At 38.6% G+C, this 22268-nt stretch overlaps 1 protein-coding gene across 1 annotated transcript in view; it reads right to left on the bottom strand.

The window, feature by feature from the left end:
* The window catches only part of SYNE2 (spectrin repeat containing nuclear envelope protein 2), a 193548-nt gene that overhangs the window by 143108 nt on the left and 28172 nt on the right, over positions 1-22268 (bottom strand). Inside the window, 23 exon segments of the mRNA XM_082058908.1 lie at positions 441-559; positions 1654-1729; positions 1837-2048; positions 3236-3391; positions 3547-3681; positions 4345-4518; positions 4746-4895; positions 6661-6834; positions 8073-8237; positions 8408-8595; positions 8738-8834; positions 10551-10707; positions 11389-11501; positions 13373-13537; positions 14595-14732; positions 15461-15562; positions 16350-16450; positions 16920-17116; positions 18814-18995; positions 20209-20301; positions 20393-20470; positions 20739-20834; positions 21797-21858. Coding sequence (XP_081915034.1) covers positions 441-559; positions 1654-1729; positions 1837-2048; positions 3236-3391; positions 3547-3681; positions 4345-4518; positions 4746-4895; positions 6661-6834; positions 8073-8237; positions 8408-8595; positions 8738-8834; positions 10551-10707; positions 11389-11501; positions 13373-13537; positions 14595-14732; positions 15461-15562; positions 16350-16450; positions 16920-17116; positions 18814-18995; positions 20209-20301; positions 20393-20470; positions 20739-20834; positions 21797-21858 — 3130 coding nt within the window.

Raw genomic sequence — 22268 nt, 5'->3', positions numbered from 1 at the left:
TGGGCATAAACGAGCAGCACATAAAAAAAAAAGAGAAACTGCTCACCTGGCTAATTTTCAAGTCTGAATGCCTGCCTGCATTCTCTAAATTCGATTTTATGAATGTAAAAATGTCAGTTCTTTACAAACTTGATACATTTATTTTAATTTTGCAATATTTGGAGTCATTAGTAAGGCAGATACAGATTTTTCTGTCCTGAGAAAAGAGCAGAAGTTTTCTAACTCTAAGTGTTCTTGCTACAAAATCCTAATGTTTGAGGTATTTAGCTGCTATAGTGCTTCCTTATCAATTACAGAGCAGTATTAAGTAAACTGTAGTAGAACAAGAACAGAATTCTGCATAGCAAAAGCGCACCCCATGTTCAATACATTCAATTAATTTATGCATGTCTAGCATAGTATAATCTCAATATATATGCAATTTATACTTTAAAAATTACCTCTCTAATAACGCTGGTATGGAATAATCACCATCTTCCTCAAATTTCTTTGCACAGCTTTCTCCATTGTGATGTTTCACATCTGGTTCCAAAACTACGTCTGCAGCAGGTCTTGAGGTCTAATAAAAATACAAAAGGTAACAATGAGCTCTGCATCATGTTTTGTCAATACACAGTGAAGACTAACAGACACCGACAAACTCCTGGAAGAAGCAGTTGCTTCATGCACCCCAAAGGAGACGAGAGATACCACTCATCAACACAAGATATGTTTAAACTCAGTCATGAACCAAAAGAGCAAATTTTTGAATACTTGTAGCCCAGTCATTCATTCCTTCCACAGATGTTGGGCCTTCGTCAGGCACTTTCCACTTGTGTGAATCTTTGCTGCAGCTCCACAGACAACCTTGGGCAACCACAACGCAATGTCTTCTACAGCTTTTGTCAGGCTGCTTATACCAGATGCCTTTGCATGCCTCTCACTCTTGATCCCAGGATATATTCTACTCCTCCGTTTGAGGCTGGCTGATGTTAAGTTATACAATTCATACTTGGATTATCCATGAGAGAACATATTTCATGTTTGTATCAGGAATAATATTAGTTGCCTTACAAGAGATCTCCCTTGAAAACAGCCAATTCCTAAACACCTTCCAACTTTATGTAAATGCAATGGGTCCCTTCCTTTAAATCACCAGCCTGCAGGCTGGCTGATGAGCTGTCTGCAGCCTGACTTGCATGAATGGAATGGAACAGGCTGCCCAGGAAAGTGGTGGATTCACCATCCCTGGAGGTGTTTAAAAGGCATTTAGATGAGTTTCTTAGGGACATAGTTTAGTGCTAGAGTTAGGTTATGGTTGGACTTGATGATTCTGAGGATCTCTTCCAACCAAAATGATTCTATGAATCTCTAATGCTTATCCTAAACAAGACATCTTCTGTGGCATCCAAATGATGAACGGCAGTATCTTGTCTCTCAAAAACTATCTCTAAGAAGTTCCATGTTCTGGTTTTCCCTATATTTTTCTAAAGCAAACGCCTCCAAATCTTCATTATTTTTCCTCTTTGTGTCCTCTGGGTTTTCAGGTCTGACCAGAGGCCTGAGGTCCTACCACAATCAGAATAATAATGGAAAAAATGGAAATAATCTGGATTTCCTTTTGCCAATGATGTCCCCCAAACTGTTTTGTAACACTAAGTATGGACTTCTTACCTCCTGTACCGAAAGGATATCAATTTCTTGAGAAGAACTGGGCTTTTCTCCATTCTCAGAAGCAACAATGGAGCTCCTACAGTTTAAAAGAAATTTCAGCTTAAGAACAAATATGAAATACAAAGGGAAAAAAAGGAACCCTGGCAAATGAATCTACAACACATCATGCTCTCAGTCACCCACTCTTTCTTAGATGAGTGTCCTTTTCCAGCACGAGACAGCAGGGCTGTGTAAGTATCTGCCACAATTTGTTGAAGCTTTTCTAGCTTTTGTTCACAGTCTGCAGTCAGGGTCTCTATGCCTGGCACAGCTTCTTCTGATAGTCTTCCCAACATTTTAAGGTCTTCTAATGACTTGCTAAGTTCCCTCAGGCTGCCTTCGTGTGAAAAAAAGGCCTAAAGAAAGAAAAACAATATAATAAATGCACACTAAGTCATAAAGATATGCAATTATTCTCATACTTTCCTATTTCCATTGTCTTCTTGGACGAGTGCACTTAAAGCTTAAGTTGTCAAACCAGGAGAGAAATATTTATTTTCTCTTGATTATTTTTCAAACTGACCCAGTAAAGAAATAAGGATTTCTGGCAACATGTTCTCCAGCTGCATTCACAAGACTATACTGACTCTTGCTTGATTTTTAAATTCATTATGCTACTACAGTTTTAGTGACTTTTGGTCCCAAGTCTTCTTCATACTGACATCAGAAATACATCTCCCATTGACCACAGAAAAAATAGAAACAGAAAATTTATTTAAAATATTCCCCATCAATAATTAGACTTTCTAGAGTGAAATAAAGATATACTAAAAATCTTACAAAAATATGAGCAGAAGGAATGCACCTGAGAACGCTTCTTTCTCTTTACTCTTGCATATGTAATATTTGCTGAAGATGAACCCATGAGAAGCAAAGCCTCCACTGAATTCAACGAAGACCAAAATTTCATCAGAAAAGCAATTTCTTACCCTTATAGGTGGTAAACTGGCAACATTAATGCATCTCGAAGAGTAGGATGAAGGAAATTACTAGAAGCAATGAAGCATAAAACCCATTGCTTATGCAATATGTAAGATTCAGCATGACACACCCCTGGCAAGTCTTAGTCTGACTCTGTGGTTGATTTATAGACAGCACAAACATGGAGGTAAAGTGCAGCTATTGCACTGTGAGAAGATACTCTCGTCTGAAGGCACCTAACACCAGCTATGCAACTGTAACAAATCAGGGGAATCACAGAATATGTAATAACTTATTATTTTTATACTCTGCACAGCTAAATTCATTTTAATGCTTCAAGGCCTTTTTTTCAACTAAAAAAACATATATATATTAAAAAAAAGATACCATCCATATGAGAGGGAGGTAATTCTTACAGTCTGCAAGGAGCCTAATATCTGCAGTCAGAAGAGGCAAGGAAATAATTTGGGTGGCCCCTTTGTTCTGTATTTACATAACACTGAGTGCAGGAGTCCCATTCCACAAACAGGGGTTGCAATAAAGTACCTAAAAAGAAGCAAGAAGGACAGACAAAGCATTCGCAAAGAGAGGCAGGTGAGCAGAAAAGGAGCCTGTCAGGTACCTCATGTTCCTTGAGGAGCCCTTTGGTTTTATCCATACTTAGGAGTTTCTTCTCTTTGCCTAACTGCTTATTGATTTTTTTGCAAGTTGCGTTAAATTTCTTTTTTTCTCTTTCTACTACGAGCTGGACACAGGATATAATTTCATGATGAACTGCCTGCAAAATTCAAAACACATTATCCCCGTGAGATGGTGAGACAGTATCACAAAGCAAATAGAAACCTCAGAACACATTGTGACAAAAAACTCTTTTTCAAAGATGCCAGGCCTAATGAGAACAGAGAGCAGATTTTTCTTCCCATATTATCTCACCTCCCATCTTTTACGAACATCATTGCTCTTTTCTTCCACTACCAGCTTTTCATGATCAGATGAAACATTTTTCAGTTGTTCAGCTGCTTTCAAAAATTTGTCGAGAACTTTATTGTCCAGAGCATTAACAGCTTCCTGCAAGAGAAGCATCACAATGAAAAACAAACAGAATTGAATATAGTTTATTTACCTAATAAAATTACATCAGTAGAATACAAAAACCATACATAAAGCAGGTATACATGGCATGTATGGGCTGTGACCGCCATTGCATGGGTGACCATGAGGGCATTCTCTACCCTTCCATACCTGCAAAAAGGATGCAGACAACATCAGTGTGTATGCTTTGGAGAAACGCAGATGTTGTTCTTGTAACTCCTCTTTAGGGGCAAATTTGGGACCAAAGAAGAAAGATTAAGGTCCCTAAACTCTGCCTCATTTCTAGGGAATACACATGGCCATGTGGAGATTCAGTATTTACAATCATGCTCTAAAAACCTGTCCAAGAATTCAGGTGTGTGATTCTTAATGGGAATCTTAATTATTAATCAGGCAAAAAAGATGGCTGTAGTTTAGAACACGATGAGTTCTGATGGGATGATGGAGAAACTTAATTTAAGACAGGGCACTGAATAAACTGCCGTACTGATTTACATTTCTTCATTCAGCCATCTGCCAAGCTAATATATGCTAACAGTGCTAAACGAAAAAGTTGAGAAAAACATTAATAGCTACAAAAAACCTATTCTGGTATTTTTCTCACTGTGGTTTCTTGGCTGATTCAGAAAACAAACCCACCTCATATCTTGAAATACATTCTTCAGGACTTAATTTTTGACTGACAAGTTGCACAGCCTTTGAAATAGAGGCCTCAAGTTCTTTCTGGGATTCTTCAAAATTGAGCAAAGCCTCCTGCTCCGCAGGTCTCTTCTCAGATTTGGGTAAGATGTTGTTCATGTCACCCATGACAGCCTTGGAAGAAAGAGACTCTTTGAAGAACATGCCTGAGTGTCAGTAATTCCATAAAGCTATTGCTTCATAATATCACTCAAGTTTTTCAAGTTGAGATACTGATCTTTGCCTCAGCAAGAGTCTGGGAGACTTGATTCCAATACATAAATGGAGTCTTCCTCATCACATAACGCTAAAATTAGAGATGCCTGTACATATTAAGTACAATAAAAATAAAAAAGGAGTACCTCTATTTTGTCTCTGGCTTCTTTAACTCGTGCCTGCAGCCCAGAATGCTGTTGGGACACTGGACTTGAAACATTTTGCGTCAGGGATTGCAATATCTCTTCTGCTGCCACAAGCTGATCTTGGCATGAGGTCCCCCTTGCAGCCAAGTTCTGGTTGAATGAAAAGCATTAGAAGCCTGCATAGTATTTGTGGTTTTTTTTTTTTTAAAGGAACTGAAAAAAAATGCCAGCCTTGATCATGGATGGTCAATATCTGGTCAAGGAAAAATCTTATATTCCAATTATGGTCAGTGTATTGCACTGCAAAATCTCTATGTACAGAGAAAGAAATCTGCTGCCATCCACAGGGGATTTTGTTTGCTGAAACAGTCTTTCTGTCAATGTGATACCTCTCATGTCTTTGCCTCAGAGCTAATTAAAAGTATATTTTAAACATGCTCTCCCATCCAAACAGCCTTCTAAATGAATGTACAAACCACACATTTGGATATGTATCATCTGATCATGAAGTCATCCAGCAGTAAGCACATCTCAAAGCTCAGATTTTCTTCTGGTATTCAGTACCAAAAGGCAGGAAGCAGCTGGGCATTTTGCATGCAAAAGTAGTGTGGTGTATTTGAATATTTATCATGACATGTCGTTATTAGAGCTGTTTTGATCTATGAATATTCAACACATTCTCCTGTTTGAAGTCGTCAATTAGTATTCTTCTAATGATAATTAGTGCTTTATTCTGGATCTCGACCTATTGTACTACAGGTAATAAGCGACCTGTGCTCTTCTGCTCACAGACATGAAGATACAATCCCAGTCACCTTTTTGTGGGCTGTATTTCAGGGTGTCTTTTGTTACTTTCCTGTTTTTAACAAACTAGTGTCACACTGCAAAATGAGACTTATTTTATAAACATATGCCCACAATTACAAAAAGATTAATAGATTCTTTTCATAGGCTCACACTCCTAATTCTGTCAATTTAATAAAGTGCAAGAAGGCATAAACCAACAGTAAACTAGCATTAATTCTGGTTCACAGTTATTGCAGTGGATTTAACGTCCCACCAAAGATCTCTGTTTAATTTTAGCCCTTAAACAGAAGAATTCCAATGAACCTCCTTCTGGTGGTCACCTTGCTGCCGTTAGATTATACTGGCCCTGTTGCAGAAATTGCAAAAGACAACATAAGAAAGCACTTCAGCTTCTCCAGTGCAAAGCTTGGCTTCAGTCTCACCTTCCCTGGCAGGTGAAGAAAAGCAATCAGACTTTGTACTGAAGCTGCTGAGTGACATTTATGTATTTCCACCTGCCATCTGCTGGGGGGGGGGAAACAATGATCCCTGTCAGAGCGACATGGGAAATAATAGAGACTAGTAATAGTAACAAGAAATCATCAGTGCTCATTGTGGATGTTTAGAGCAACTGACTGTAAGCTGAGATGCACAAATTACCAAGCATACTGCTGAAAATACTTCAAGTATTCCAGATTTTGACAAGTAAGTCTTGGATACAGCCAAGATGTCCCAAACCTCCTCCCTGCACTGCAGGGTAGATGACAGAAAGCACTGTACGACCAGGGGAAATTCTCAACTCAGCACCTTGCAAAGTTTAAGTCTGCTGCAAATGCTGAGCTGGACAGGGAGTAATTAAGATTACTCAAGAAAGCTGCTGATCAGTGGTACCACCAGCATTGCATTGGCACCTGCCTGTCATCTGGACACAATGATGCTGGAAGATTCATTGATAGCTTATTTGGGACTGATCCTAGGAAATAATATCAAAACATTATCATTGACTTGGCTTTTTACCAGTGTTACAGCACAAAATCCACATTAACTTCTGCTTCACTGGTGATGGCTCATTTTACCCCAGCAATGATTTGATCAATAAGTATTTTAAGCAGTGTATTTCCATTTTCACCTGCAAATGTTCCTTTGTCTCAGGTTCCACAGTCCCCTCATGACTGATCTTGCCAAGCAGTTGTCCAGTCTCTGCTGCCCAGCTCTCCACCCCTCCAAGGAGCTCTTCAATTTTCTCCAAGTTCCCCGGAAGCTCCCTGGTCTTTTCAGCAGCGTCCGGGCTCTCTTCACCAAGCTATAAACAAAGAGTAGGGTAAGACGACCACACCCTTCATCAGTTCTTGGGTCTCTCCACTACCCTCCTGCAACAACACAGTCACCACTTAGGTTGCTTTCCAGCTTTTGCACCCAACAGGGACTGAAGGAGAAATAAATTGCAAACATATAGGTAAATATATCATGCAAGGCTCAGGTTTTTAACTCTGAGAGCAGGTGGGACAGGACAACCTGTGCCCATATGGTCCATCCCCCTCCTGCCAGGGAACAGTCCAAGAGAACGATAGCTGGTGTTGGTCAAATCCACACCAGGGACCATGCTAAGAGTTTAGTGGTACTGCCAGTTACAGGCCAGAGTTCAAGCATTTGCCCTTGCCTTTTTATATATAAAAATAAATATCGTCTTTATTATAGCCATAATGTTCAAAGTAATGCCACAAAAATAACTCCTGAACTCCTTAAGCCTTTGTAAGGGTGCAAGAGGCCTCTTTATTGCGGCTTCCTGAATATATGTCCTAAAAACATCTTTTGCTATGGTTTTTTCTATGAAAATCCGCATTTCCCTCACTCTTGGGAACATGTTTCCTTTGATCTTCTTGCATTCTCATTAACCTCATCTACAAAAATTATGTAATTTTTTGGCCACCATTTCTTGTCACAGCAGTACCTTTAATGAACGTCAATGAAAGGCTCAACTTAGAAAACTAAGAGCTCTAATAGTCCCAGGCAGAGTGAAAACATCATTCTTGTGAAAGCATTGTAGGAAATGTAATATTTGTAACATTAAGCAGGTTGTATAAGAATTTACAGGAGCCTAAAAACCTGCCAAGTGAGCTGGTGTAAAGTTGCACAACATTAGAAATATCTATGCAGCAGTAATTACTTTCTACTAGTTAAGGTAAAGATTATACAATTTAGCAAAGGCTCACAAGCTCTTAAGAAATTGATTATTTCCATCTCTAGAACTGAATAAAGAATTTCATCCTGCAATAAGATTTCCTTTTATAAGTGGTTTTAAATTTTCAGTTTAAAAAAAAAAATTGAACATTTTCCATTTTGTCATAAAAAGCGTTTAACTCAGTCACAAAGACTTGAGAATGGGATTCTCCCATGAATTTTCTGTTCCTCCTGCTTAAAAACTGGCAACTATGAGTTGACTGAAAAATTTATTAATGTCCAATTAGCAAGCTGATAAGTCTAGAAAATATTATTTTGAAGGCTACATAGCAAGAGAGTCATATGAAACTAATAACTTACAAAGTGTGTCCTCTTGATGAACTTAGCCCACCTCCTATTCAGTTTCTTCAGTTCTCTGGCAATATTTGATCCAACTTGCTCTTTGCTGACTTCGATTAGATAGTTTCCAGCTTCATTTAAGGAACCATGAACTGAATTCCACTTTGCCAGGATCTCAGCAGGGATCTAGACAGAGGCAATGAAATCATTTAAAGCAGAACCCTGCCAAAAGTTTATTTCCAAAATGAGGAACAGAGAAGCACCAAGAACAACAACAACCCCGTCATATACAATGCTTTCCTCCCAGGAGGATTCCAAATATCTCTGTCATTACAAAAAGAAATGCAACCACATACCTCTTTCGGATGCTCATTACGTTTTTCTTCCAGCCAGGTCTTTAGTAAGTGGATATTTTCTGTATAATTACTCCAGGAAGACAGGACTTTCTGTAGGGTGGTATTTACATTGGAAATATAGTCTCTGCACATAGAAATCTTTGACTTCACTGTCTTAAGAAGTTTGCTAATTTCTTGAGGATCTCCAGCTAGGACATCAAATAGAGAATATTATCATACACTTGGAAACAAAAAGGTTATTTTACGCAAAACATAAGTGGGATAAAAACTGGTGACAGCACATCAGTTCAAAACAGAGGTCTTCCTACCAGTTTCTGTGCACAAACTTACCGAAGTCAGGACTGCTTATGTTTTCGGTTTTCAAGTCTTCACAGATGTGAGTAGCCGTTTCCAGCAGAGTTTCAAGTCTCTTTTCTTCAATGAAATTCTGCCCAAAATGAAAAGTAGTTGGCATGGGTAACAGTAAGACACATAAACTAGGTAAAAAATGCAGCTTGGGATACATTTTTTTAAATATGAGCCTGTAACCTGCAGGTTAAATGTAATCTGAGAAAAACCCATTCAGCAATTTATCTGCACCCTTTAGTCTGAAATAAACCTGTTCTTTTTTCTGCCCATGCAGAAAGTAACTTAAACAGGAGTATTAATTCCTGAACACCGTTGTCTGAGTCACAGCCCTGCATGAGTCCGGACTGTTTATTTCAAAACGTTACAGCCCTAGGGCAATATTGAGAAATCACATCTAGAACAAGTCAGACAGAATTTAGTCACAAAAATAGTCAAAAAAGTGATGAAAGTGAAAGGTGGATTTCCTTACATGAACAGAAATATTAATATCAACATTCCTAGTTCCTGCCACAAATCAAGTAAGATCCAAACTGAACATGGAAAGGGTGAGAGAGGAAGAAACGGAAGCAGAGGAGGAGACGTGCTTTGAACATATACACAGGGAATGAGGCAGTTGATCCTCACTCCTTCTGTATCTGAGCTGCATCTCAGCCCAGAGCTCCCCACTCCTACAAACATCCTATCTAGTAGGCTACAAAACAGCCTCTCCTGTGGCCATGACAAACCTGGGCCGCCACTCAGCCAGGACTGCACATCATGCGACCAGAAGGAGAGACAGGAACAAGCCTAAAACTCCTAGAGAAAGGTCTATATTCTATCAGCTTGAGAAAACCATGAACCACAACTGTAGAAATAACACGATAATAAGTATTTATGAACCCAACTGAATCAAGAAACTCAGCACAGATTAACTCTGGACTCCCATCTCACCACAGGTTAAGGTTGATACCACTTATAAAAACTGGTATTTTATACAACCTCTTGTTGCCTCCTTCCACAGGTCTGAGGCTCGTGAAATTTCTATTAATTTAACTAGGGATTTGTTAGTCTGAAAAGCTTATGAGAAAGCCCACAAGGATGCAATTCGCAAGAAGTCTCATTAACTGGCGATGAGGCAAAATTATGGCATCACCATTTTCATCTCTCTGCCTCTACTCTTGATGTGGTATTCTTTGTCAGTATTTGGGGTGGGGTAATCCATCCCTTCCTACAAGACTACATGTGGCATTTCAGTAACTTGAGCCCAGAAGCTGAGCTAAGCAGAAAATATCACAAAACAAGACAATTCATATTCACCATGAAACATAAGGAGGTAAGGAAGCTGGGAAAAGAAAGAGGCAACAGCAACAAGCAGCCGAGCCAGCACCCTGGGTAATGGTTGTTTTTGAAGACAGCAACTAATGAGCTACTCCAGAGAGGTCTGTGTGGATTTGAGCTAGGGAAGGGCTGCTACTGCTGGTTCTGTAGTCTAGAAAGAAAAAAATCTTCCCAATAAAGAGTAAAAAAGGGCACAGAGAAAATTATAAACAGTCACAGCTCAATCTGTTTCTCCAAATTTAAGAAAGAACTCTCATTCAGAGCAAAACAGGAAGATGTGGTGGGGAAAGAAAGCTTCTATGGAAGTCTATCTATTCTTCTTCGCATAAATCTCGGATCTCCCAAGTCTACCACACTTCTATCAACTATCATAGCACACTTCTATCAACTATCTTCAGATGAGGACAGACACAAGCTTGAATCAAAGAGAAGTAGGGAAGAATTATTGTCAGGGTGTGATACACATATTCCAACTTACATTCCAACTTTCCAGCAGTGATTCCACAGACTCTTTTGTCCCGTACTTCATGTCCCAGATATTTAGCTTCAACATCACCTCATTGGCAAGAGCTGTGCAGAGTCCACAGTGGTATTCAAGGAAGGTGTTGGAGTTTGTGAAAGGGATATTGCTGAATCTGCAAACAGTGAAATGTTGTAAAAATTATCTCAAAATCATTGGATGTAGAAGGCATTAATGTGTACATTTTTTAGCCTAAAAACTCAGAATTACTTCTATTATATAAAAATACTATTTTGTTATGACAGTAGTAAATTTTAAGATAACAACAAAATTTTAAGTAGTAACAACTTTGAGTCAATGTTGACTGCTCAACCTTAAATGCCCACAAAACGGGCACCTGCCGTCTGTATGTCAAGGCATCTCAGGTTATGGACATGGATTCACTGGTCACTTTTGAAAATATCCTTCAACAGATACATGGGGTTACACAACCTGTACATCTCAGTGATTTTATAAGGTAGAAATTAAAAATTAAAGAATCCCTACCCCCAGAGAAATTTTTACATTCAAAATTTTCATGTTTCCTGCCCCTAGTGGGTATTTCCTACCTACACCAGCAAAGGGCATCTGAAAAGGTCCTGTTAATGAGCTCCACTTTGTACACAAAATTAGACATTAATTGGACCATTGAGTAAAGCTGCCTGCTTCACTTGACAGTCAATTTGTGGTTAGGTGGAAAATGTGCTTTTTCTGCAGGGCCTGGATAAATTATGTACTTTATCCAGAACACCAGAGCAAGTCAATAGCAAAGCTAGAATACAACATAGTCAAAGTAGAGGAATTTGAGGATCACAACCTTCTTTTCATTTCCTCTAACTTTTCAGGCAAGACTAGTGGCATATTCTTCTCATCTTCATTCTTAAATGATTGGAGGGTATCCAAGTGAGAATCAAAACAATCCATCAAACCCTGGGGAGAAAAAGACATAGTAAGCCATTTATTTTAATTCTAGAGTATTTCATCTGGGAATCTACAAGTCACCTGCCGTAAGGGTGAGAGCTATGAAGAACTAGTCAGCACAAGACAATTTTCCAGTGTCTTTACCCATTAAAGTGCAATGAAAGTATTTATCTCATCACCTTCTAAAGTGCATATTTAGTGCAGTACTACCTGATTTATCTTCTCACTGTGCATCTAGATAAATGTAAGGAACATGAATTTACACTACCCACACTATAAGTTTTTTCTGAACTTACACTATCATCTCTAGGGCAAAAAAAGTGTCGTTGTAACAGTATGGGGCTATTAAGTTGTTTGTTGCTATGTATTAGCAAAGACTGACAGCAAAACCAGTTGAATAAACCTATTTTATCAGGCTTGCTTAATACTTCATTTGACTGCTCAATGAACTTCCATCTAACACCATGTTGACAGCATATCACATTAACCTTCTGACGGCCAGTATCACATAATTGGCGAATATTTTATGGACATGTTTCAGCACCAAACTCCCTAGATAAAGATAAGATATAAAATGCATTGCACAGAATATAAGTATATTCATAAGCGGCATATAAAGAAATATGCTAAAAGTTCATTTCTATGGAATAAAACCTGCCACAAAGCATGTTAACGGAAACGGCTGAATCCTAGGGCAGCCCTCAACCCCCAAAATAGTGCACAGATTTTAAACACTGGATTTTGTAACCTTATTACTATTCCAGTCAGACAGTTACAAGCATTGGTTGGTAACTTTGTAGATTTTAAGAGAAAGCAAAATTTCCATTGTAAGGCACCACCTTGGCAACAAGATCCCTACATGAGACATACTAAAAGGACCGACTAGAGGAAGGAGCAGAATGTCTTTCCATCAGGTAAAGTGGATTTGACAGAAATTAAGTATCTCGGGTTTCTTCTTCTTAAAGAACTTAATTATTTTATCTACATGTTCAATGCGAAAAAAGAAACCTCTAAAGCAAAGACATCTCTATCTCATTCTTAAAAATGGTTTAACTACTTAGGCTGAACAACAAAAATCATAGATCAAATGGTTAAAGACTGGCAAAGTTGTTACCAGTTAAAAAAATATCTCTCATACCAGGAACTGACTAGCAACAGTCCTAAAAAGTGGTGTTATCAAGCCATTCACTAGAACCTCTGTTTCTCATTCTTTCATATTCTCTTCAAGGCCACGTTACAAAAATATCCAACTTCTCCATTGTTCATCAAAAAATCAAGTACAGCATGATGATGATAAACCAAGCATCCAAACATTTACTCTTTTCAGAGTTTTCAAACTCAAGAGGACTTTAAGCTGTTATCAGTGCAAAGATTTCAAGATCAGAATACACAACTTGCATGGTAATGAGGTAGCAAAATACCTCCTGTTGCTTTGAATGGGATTACAGAGTGATTCAGCAAATACTTAACTTCAAACACACAAACTTTGGTGAACTCACTGGAATGTAACCCTGAACCTAAGTGCTTTCCCGAATAGGTATGCATTAAGTAGAGATTTAAAGATAAGGATGCAATTACCCTCTGTTATTACTTAACAAACAAATAAGTTGCAGGAACCACATAAAAAAAGAATACCATAATTTATTCATTTAGAGAGTACTCAAATTTAATCTCACCCCAGTGAAGTCAGAAACCTTCCTTATAGATCAATGCAGTTATTTAATTAAACTCATCATTGTTCAAAGGTATGTTCAAAAGAGCTTTTAATCTTCAGAAGATAAATATATCCACACCACTTCCCAAAATGTCAAATAGCAATTCCGTAACAAGTGCTTTGCTAGGTCAGACTGAAGTAGAATGTTCATTTCTGATCAGCATACCTTAAATATTACAATTTTTTCTCGGAAGACAAGCATTGCTTTAAACGGGTCCTGCAAATCAGGCAAATCTTCTGCCTGCAGATGTTCTACCTCCTGAAGCCAAGCCTCAATGCTATCCAGAGGGGAGGGCAACATCTGGTCCAGTTTTGCTTTCCATTCATTAATCTTAAAGAGGAAAACAAGTGATTACATTTCTCACTATCATTTTCTTCCCCACCCCCAAGATACTGATATTAGCCCCATAAGCTGATGTTCTAGACATCCCAGAAAAACAAAAACACACCTGACACCATTCAGAAAAGGAGCTTCCAGTGCAGGCAGCTGCAAATCAGCTACGTTTACTTGAGACCCAGGTTTGCTCCCCAGCCTGCACTCTCTGTAACACTACAGAGAATTTGGCAGTTACTGCCCTTGGCTGGTGACCATCCTGAGGCCCAGCAACAGGGAAATTTATAGTAAACTAGTTACAAAATAGAGAGAACAGAGGGATGCTCTGGACAGCTTTCCCTCATGGGGTTGGCAGGGGAACATCTCTTCCATAAACAGCAATTACCAGCAAGGCTCAATACATCCCCACTTGCGGCAGAGGGAAACGACACAACCAACCTCATCGCAAAGGACTGACTAACCAGACCTCACTGTATCACTATCCATGCCATGGGAAAGCATATATCAACACACTTTTCCCAGCTGCATCATTATCTGAGCCATAATTATGTCCCAAAAGAACCTCTTAAGACAGGGGTGCCAAACTCATTTTCACCTGGGGCCACAGCAGCCTCGCGGTTGCCTTCAAAGGGACAAATGTAATTTTAAGACTGCATAAATGTAGGAGTAGTTACATTTATACAGTCCTAAAATTACATTCATTCATGTGGTTCCTGGTGAAAATGAGCTTGACATCCCTGTCTGAAGCATATTCTAAAAATTTTGATCAGAAGAGTGCTCAAAAATAATCAGATACGGGCCATTTTTCGCAGACATCTCACAGTCCTGAGGCTCGGGAGGCAGGAGGGTAACACAGACACCTTCTGCCTCTTCTTGGGCACTGTACACCACTCAGTTTGTCTGGACCGCAAGTTCAGGGTCAATACTCCTTTTATCAATCCAAATAATAATATCACCTCCCCACGTTTCCCTGTGCGAGTTCCTGGGGTAGACTTAGGCTTCTTCATCAGACACGCTCACACTGGTAAGGAGGTGAGCTAGAAATGCCTCTGACCTGAGAGACCAGTTTATCCCACTTCTCTCTTGTCTGCTGCCGGCCATCGCTCAGCTCAGCTTCACTTCTTTTTGATGACAACACAGGCAGAAAAGGGTTTTTTTCTTGGTTAAATGCTTCCATAAATGACATCATTTCCTAGAGATAAAAAGGAAGAGTGATTCACAGAAGATGACTTCAGATGGAAGCTCATGGAGCCAAGTACTGACTTTGAACACGTCGATACGACTTCCATTAACTTCAAAGACTGTGACGCACAGAAAGGCAAGAGAGCAGGCAAGAGGCATACTTGTCTCCAGGCAGTGTTTGGGTCTGAAATTATAGGTGCCATTCACTAGCAAAATCTGTATTTAACATAATCTTAGTGCAGTCAGAGCAAGAGAAAAATTCTTCCTCTCACAGTCCCCCATGGGCCATTTTATTACAGCTGGCTACAATATAAACCAAAGGAAATTTTACTTCAGGCACAATCTATAGCCCATATTTCAACTACTCCTCTACAACATTAGTTGCATAAAACCTACTCTTATGGCAAATGTGACCCTGTAAAGGGCATATGTGCTTGAATCTTGCCCAAGTCTTCCACTACGTCAATTAATTAAAAGACATTTCTTTACACTCTCCAAAAAACTTTGCTCTGCTCAGGAAACAGATATATAAGGCTTGTTTTCTAACAGAAAGTATTTCATCCTAACCCTCCCTTAATCATCTGAGGGCATTTAGCAAATTCATTGTCAGATTTCCAGCTCTTGTTTAAAAGTTTATTTAACACTTCAGTTTAGGCAACGAAGATTAAAAGCTACGTTTCTGGAAATATTTTTAATATTTCTTTTTGCAAAAGCAGTTAAATATAAAATGCAACTTACTTTGTACTTCTGGTAATATGTTTCATTCTCCGTGTTGATCAGCAACTCTGCAAACTTCTGCTCCTGTGCAGCCAACCAGCTCATGGCCTCGCTTACTTTTTCCTGGTAATTAGAGCAGAAAATTTCATTTTTCCATTTTGCAAGCCTTGTTTTTAATTTACATTGTGCCATAAAACAACACACATTGAGCATATGATAAACCCTGTTCAAAGCTATTGAAAAGCAAATAATAATTCCTGGTGACTCTAATGAGTTTTGGGTCAGGCACTATTATAAAGCAAGGTCAAAGTTTTAAACCTGGCATCTGGATACATGAAGGCATCTGGATGTATGAAGGCATCTTAAAAGAAAAGCCTGATAGCAGTCCTACTGAAAGGAGATTATCAGTATGCAGATATGTGAATAACCAATTAATACATAAACTCTCATAAGATAATATAGAGAACAAAAAACTTGGTTTTCCAACCAGCGTGATCTGTGAGTGACGACTTCTACCCAGTTTACATGTCAGCTATTAAATTGAAAGCCGGTTGTTCTGCACATTTGCAAATCTCCCTGCCTCTACCGCAACATTTACATACAAACTTCACAGCACACATGAAAACAACCAGGTTTCAAAATGTCCTCTGTAACAGTTAAATGAAAAAAAGAACAAGAAAACTGCACAGCAATTCCAGCTGTATCATCAAAAATCTTTCACGTTTAGTCTTGACTACCACGCAGGAGCATCAGAAGGTTCCAACCAATTTGCCCCATCAGTAGCTGAATCAGAGGATCTACCCTCTAACTGTTACAGAGTCAGGCAAAGAAAGTACTGATATTCTTGGTATCCATGATGCACATTCATTTAAAAACAACTCAGTGATAAACCACATAACATATGACATACCTGCATGCCTTCTTCAGAGTCGTGCAAATTCCTGGAGTATTGTAAAAACTGAGCCACATAAGTCATGATCGATTTTTCATCTGGGTTCACAATGTCAACATCTACGAGAGCCAATACACCATTTACATAATTATGCAGCCTCTAAGCCTGATCACATAATTACACGCTGTACTACAGTTATTAAAACACATTACCATAAACATATTTATTTTGCAGCAGCTCAGTTAACATACCATTGTCAGAAATTAATATGTAATGAACATTTTTTCCTTGGGAATATTTTAATATAGCACGATGAACCAATGAACAAGTTTTCCCATGAACAGGAAAGTCTCATGTTCTTTCTTCTGCATATTGTTCCTGCGTTTGCTGCCAATTCAAAAATCCTACAAATCCTAAGTACAGTCAGTGTTATAAAATAAAGAACCTGAGCTCTGAGCATTACAGTAAAGATCAATGTTCCATTTCAACCTTAAGCCCAGCCTTACTTCCTGTATTACAAGTCAACACATATAGGATTATATTGATCACACTCCTGACAACAAAGACAAATAATAGAAGATAATTTACCTTCAGGTTCAAGAAGCCGTGGAATATTCAGCTCCAGTTCTGCAATTCGGAAAGCCTCTTTCAGGTTTTCTTTATTGCTTCTACATTTTGCCTTCTCCAAATCAACTAGACCTGGTCGTAAGGTTTGGATGATGGCTAAAAAAGGCAGACCGCTTCGCCAGCTTGACTTGAAGTCAGTCACATTGATAGAGCCGTGTCTGTCCCAAAAATGATTAGAAACAAAATGTCATAGCCTGTTTCCTCAGATGTCCTAAGTACAAACTTAGAAATAAAATATAAATTCAGTAAAATGGGGTATGAACCAAACTTAAGGAGTTATAGAGCACCATGCCGTTGAATTTCTGGAGAAGCTGGGTCAGATAATAGAGCCTGTACCACCAAACACTACAATTACATATATTTTTTACTATTTTCACAAAATTACTCAATGTTTTTGTCTTACGTTGCATTCTGAAGATAAAGCCCTGCTGATCGAATATCCTTTCTGAACATCACTTTTGTGTTCAATATCTGTGCGTTCTATGGGACGGAAAAAAAAACAAGCAGAGCACTGAAGAGCATGCATGTATTTGTCTGTAAGGGCACCAAGTATTGGAATCACCTCCAGCATTTTAGAAAATCCTAACCTTAAAATAGACCCACCACTGCCAGAAAGATATTCTTTTTCTCTTATTCAGTTAGTGTCCTTAAAACATCTTCTATGAAGCAGTGCCTGAACAGTGTTGTGAGGTGTCCAGAGAGCTCTGTGAGCCATGGTAACTTCTGGGAGAACTCTCCAGAAACAGCTCATGTATTAGGAGAATGTTACAGCATGGTTTCAGGTGATCAAAGTTAGTTACAAAACAATAGGCCAGGACTTAGAAGATTTGTTCTTTTACCAAAACCTATAGGATTCACTGATAACAAAATGACTCAACGTGACCACAGTTCAGAAAGGATGCTATAAAACAGACAACAATGTTGCTGAAAAAGAAAAGCAAGCAAAGGAAAGAGGAAGATTAAATGGACAAAGAGCTGGTTTTTACATGCTAATCAATCTTGTCCTGATAAAACACAGCTAGAAGGGAAACTTCAGTGCCTGAAAACATACTTTCAGCAGAAAGTGTCTTTATCCCCCACTAACAACATGGAATATTAGTAGGATATCATTAGAACTTATGGCAACCACATAGCTGGAGAGAAAGAACTGCCATTATTGTAAAACATATTTGAAACATCCTGGGGTGAAGCAGTAGCCCTTGAAGAAAATGTAAAGCCTTTCCCTTGCAAGAAATATCTGTATCTGCTCTAGATTATGTGCTGTGAATATCCCCACTGAAATCAACAGAGCTATCTGTACATCAAGCATAAGAAAACTTCTTGTTAGAACTGGGGACTGGGACCTCTTACATTCACTAGGGTCCTTCTTGGGGATCATGCTGTGTTTTGACAAAAAAAAGACATGAGATGTAGGAATCCCACAAATCCTATATTTTCCATTAAAAAAATTTATTGAAACTTTGTTAACCAGTGCCAACCACAAGGATTAAAACTAGCAGATCATGTAAACATTCCACTAGACTTATCACAAAGAAGCGCCTAAAAGAGAAAAGCCAAACAATTCAATTTACATGGTGGTATTTTATTAGTAGGACTAGCTTCACTCTATTATATTTAAAGGGCTCATGTCAAAACATTTAGGGCCTGATTGATGCTAAAAGTACCAATAACATCATTGGAAATCTAAAGGATTTTCTGCTAAACTGTCACTAAGTTATGTAAAAAATAATAAAACCAAAAAAGAAAAACCAGCAAAACAACAACAAACCACCAGGGGAAAAATATCACCCTGTTTAGAGGAAAGTAGTAAATATAATGTATAACACATTATTTATAAGTCTTGGATGGAACTTACAGTGAACACTGTTCTTTTGCCCACAGCAAAAGAGCCTTTGTAGCTGACATCTTCCACCGTTCCTTAATTTTAGCACTTTTTTTAGCTGATCGGCTCGCCTTTGGAGAAGAATCAACGGCACTTGAAGAATCAAGTGAAGGCTGATTGTAGGTACAAGCAAGTGTCCTGGCAAGTTCTTCAATCTATCAGAGATGACGGGATTGTTAATCAGGCTTCAGTGAAAAATTACCAAGAACATCGACGGCAGAAAAACAGAATTAGAGAGACACAATCACAGCTGTAATTCCCCTGCCACCAAAGATCACATCAGGTCTTTTTATACATTCAAGCTGAACTATTTCATGCTGAATTCCCATCTTTAGGTTATTTTTTGGCAGGAAACATTCACCTAAAGAATTAAAGTTATACTGTGAGTAACAGCACTGGCACCAAGCAACCTTGTCACTTAATGCACTTTCCTACTCCTCCTAGTAGCAAATGCAGCTGGTGGCAGCTGTGTTTTCTACTGAAAACAGTGTCCTGAATTAGGCTCAGAGTTTGCCTCTATATACTCAACAGATCTCAGAGATCTATTGTTGGTTAGAGAAGCTTGGTTTAGGTAAAAATATACTGAATACAGCTATGTGCCGCACAAGAACCTTCAGTACCAAAGTACCTTTGCCAAGAAAAATGAGGGCTACACCTAAAACTGTTCAAGAACTTTGCTTCTTGGCTCTCTCCTGAGCCTCAGTCACCAGTTTACCCCCAGTGCCCATATGTTAATTCACTGCTGGGTTCTTGCTGGAAGACAGTTTGTCTCCATCATTCTCTACAGTCCCACGACATGATCAAAGCAAGACCCTGAGCTTTCAAACACCCCTCCTCCCATAACCTCACGTCATGCAAGAAACATGCTCACTATCTTGCATAAGAAACATCAGTATGACAGCCTTCATGTTATTTCAGGCACCTGCTATTGAAAAAAAACAATAGCAAGAATTACACACTGTGAGCACAGCCAACACTGAAGAGTGGGGCTGCCCCTGGGGGAGATGCATGCGAGCCACTTTGCACTATTTGGAGCTTATTTATTACAGGCCTTATATAGCTAGGCAAAGTTTAGCCTATTTTTTTAACAGGTTACTCAAAAAAAAGAATTCTCGATATCTTTACTTCCTACCATTTGCAGCTAGGTACTGTTCATCAGGCTGTAATGCCACCATTGCATTGGTAAAACAGCTCAGAGACACGGGCAAGACTCAGTGGTGCGTCTCCTCCCTGAGCCGTCACTTCAGCACGTCAGAAAATAATCTTCTACTTTGTACTAATTCATCTCATTTGGCAGCCACATAAGTCAACACATTTTTGTGCTTTTTCCCCTCTAATAAAACTCTCTTACATTGCTGAAATACTTACATGAAAATGAAATATAATTGTCCAAATCAAGCCAAGCACAATGGAAGGTTTTCCTTCAATAATGTCAGCAACATGAATATTTATGAGCTTGAGCTAGGGGAAAAGAAAAAGGATCATTGTTAACAAAGAAAATTTTCCACCAGCTAAACTGGCTTTAGTTGTAAGTTTTGAAGTTAATACTCACTGATCTGCTCTTTAAAAATGTCAAAGCATTTTCTATGTTGCTTCTGCACTGGAAGGTATTACATCCTTTTTCCCGTGGCTGTGAAGCAAAAAGAACAGATTACACCCTCAGTGTAAAAATTATTTTTATTTTATATTTTGCTACAGGAAGTCCTACAAAGATTCACAAATTACTTCAGATAAACTTATTAAGGCATGTTTTGGGGTCAATGGTGTAAGAATAAATTACTCTCAAACAGGTCTATGATTCCAGAGGGACCATTCATATGCTTACAATTAAGCATACCCAGAAATCTTTGCAAGATTTGATGAAGCATTGAGGTAATATTTTTATTATTCTATCTTACCAGATGTTGACCCGAAAGCACTTCCAACAGATCCAAAAGCAAATGTCCTTGCTGTATGTCCGTATACAAGTCCGAGATAACAGAAGGAGGTGTATGCTGCAAAATAAATTTCAGTGCTTGTCAAACCACCTTTTGTCATGTTGAATTCAACACACTACAAAATATCACGTATTACTCTGTTCAAAAATACTTAGATCCTTTATTTTTTCAATAAATCCTGAATTTAATTGGCCATATTCTTCTTCTTTTAACCCATATTATGTTTGTATTGCACTGCCCTTTGCCCTGCCTCTGAGTGTTATATGGGCAATTTTACCCCTCATTTCCAAGCATTTACACTTTTCAAGGAGGCATGTGGAGGAAAAACCAACAAACAAAACCCACAACTTTGAAAAAGGGAAAGTTGAGTAGCAGTTAATTCATATTTTGACCCTTTAATCAATGTACCCCAAGTACAAATTTGAATACACAGCTGAATAAACCCTCACTCTTTTCACCCAGTTGTGGACAACAAACCTACCATGAGTTCAGCAGCTTCTGCTCAAGGGGGAACCAAAACAAGATTATTTTTTTTCACCCAAGTAAATCAGAACCCCAGCACATGCTGCACGAGCTGCTGTGAAAGTTTAAAGAGCAGCTACATTACTATGTGGTTTGTCTTAATACTTAGCAGTGACTCAGGTCATCCCATTAAACACATGTTCTTGAGTCATATAATAGAATACTACTTACCTAAACACAGTAAAACAAATCATAAATACAGAACCTCATAAAACCCTAAGACGTGTGCCACAATTCAGTACAAGTATGTTTTAGCACATCAGCAAGAAAGATACTGTCACCTGCTTATAAACTGTCTCTTAAAAATGTCTACGCACCATCACCAATACAATGCTACCACACCTATTAAACAAATGCTTTCCAGGAGCTACTTTTCCCTGCCAGTACCTAAAATCTTATATTATATTTGTTTACTCCTAAAAAATTTCATCTCCATACAGCACATCCAAATCAAAAAGGCAAAAAGACATGTCTTTCCTAAAGAATTCCTTTCTTACCTTTGCCAGTATTGAATTTATCCAGCTAGTGAAGGTTTTCTTCTGTGTAAACTCTCGCTGCACTGGGAGAAGAACAAACAAAAAAAGTTTATGGAACAAATTATCTGGTGTTATTTCTTTTTCTCAAAAAGATACACGGCGCTCGTCTCAAATCTAAGGTCTGTTCTTCCACATATTAGAACACAAATAAGTATTAGACTTTCTCAAGTCTTACTTTAGAGCTGATATTCTCTTGAATACTTGATACTACAAGGTCCTCTACAACCATCAAGCGTACTTCTACTGGATGCAGCAAAGAGTGGCTAATAAAGGTTTTCTCAAAAGCTTAGCAAATGCAAATCTAACATAACTCCAGCCATTCCTAAGTGCTCCTTGAAAGACTCAAGGCCATCATCAGTACAAGATCCCCTCTTGAAATTCAGGAAAGTCTATGCATGGGGTTGGGTGATGAGACCAGGAAGGAGGCTGGAGT

This window comes from Streptopelia decaocto (assembly GCF_964273445.1).
Source record: "Streptopelia decaocto genome assembly, chromosome: 7".
NCBI classification, from domain to species: domain Eukaryota; kingdom Metazoa; phylum Chordata; class Aves; order Columbiformes; family Columbidae; genus Streptopelia; species Streptopelia decaocto.
Note: the sequence above shows the minus strand (reverse complement) of the source record. Positions and strands in the feature narration are given on the sequence as shown.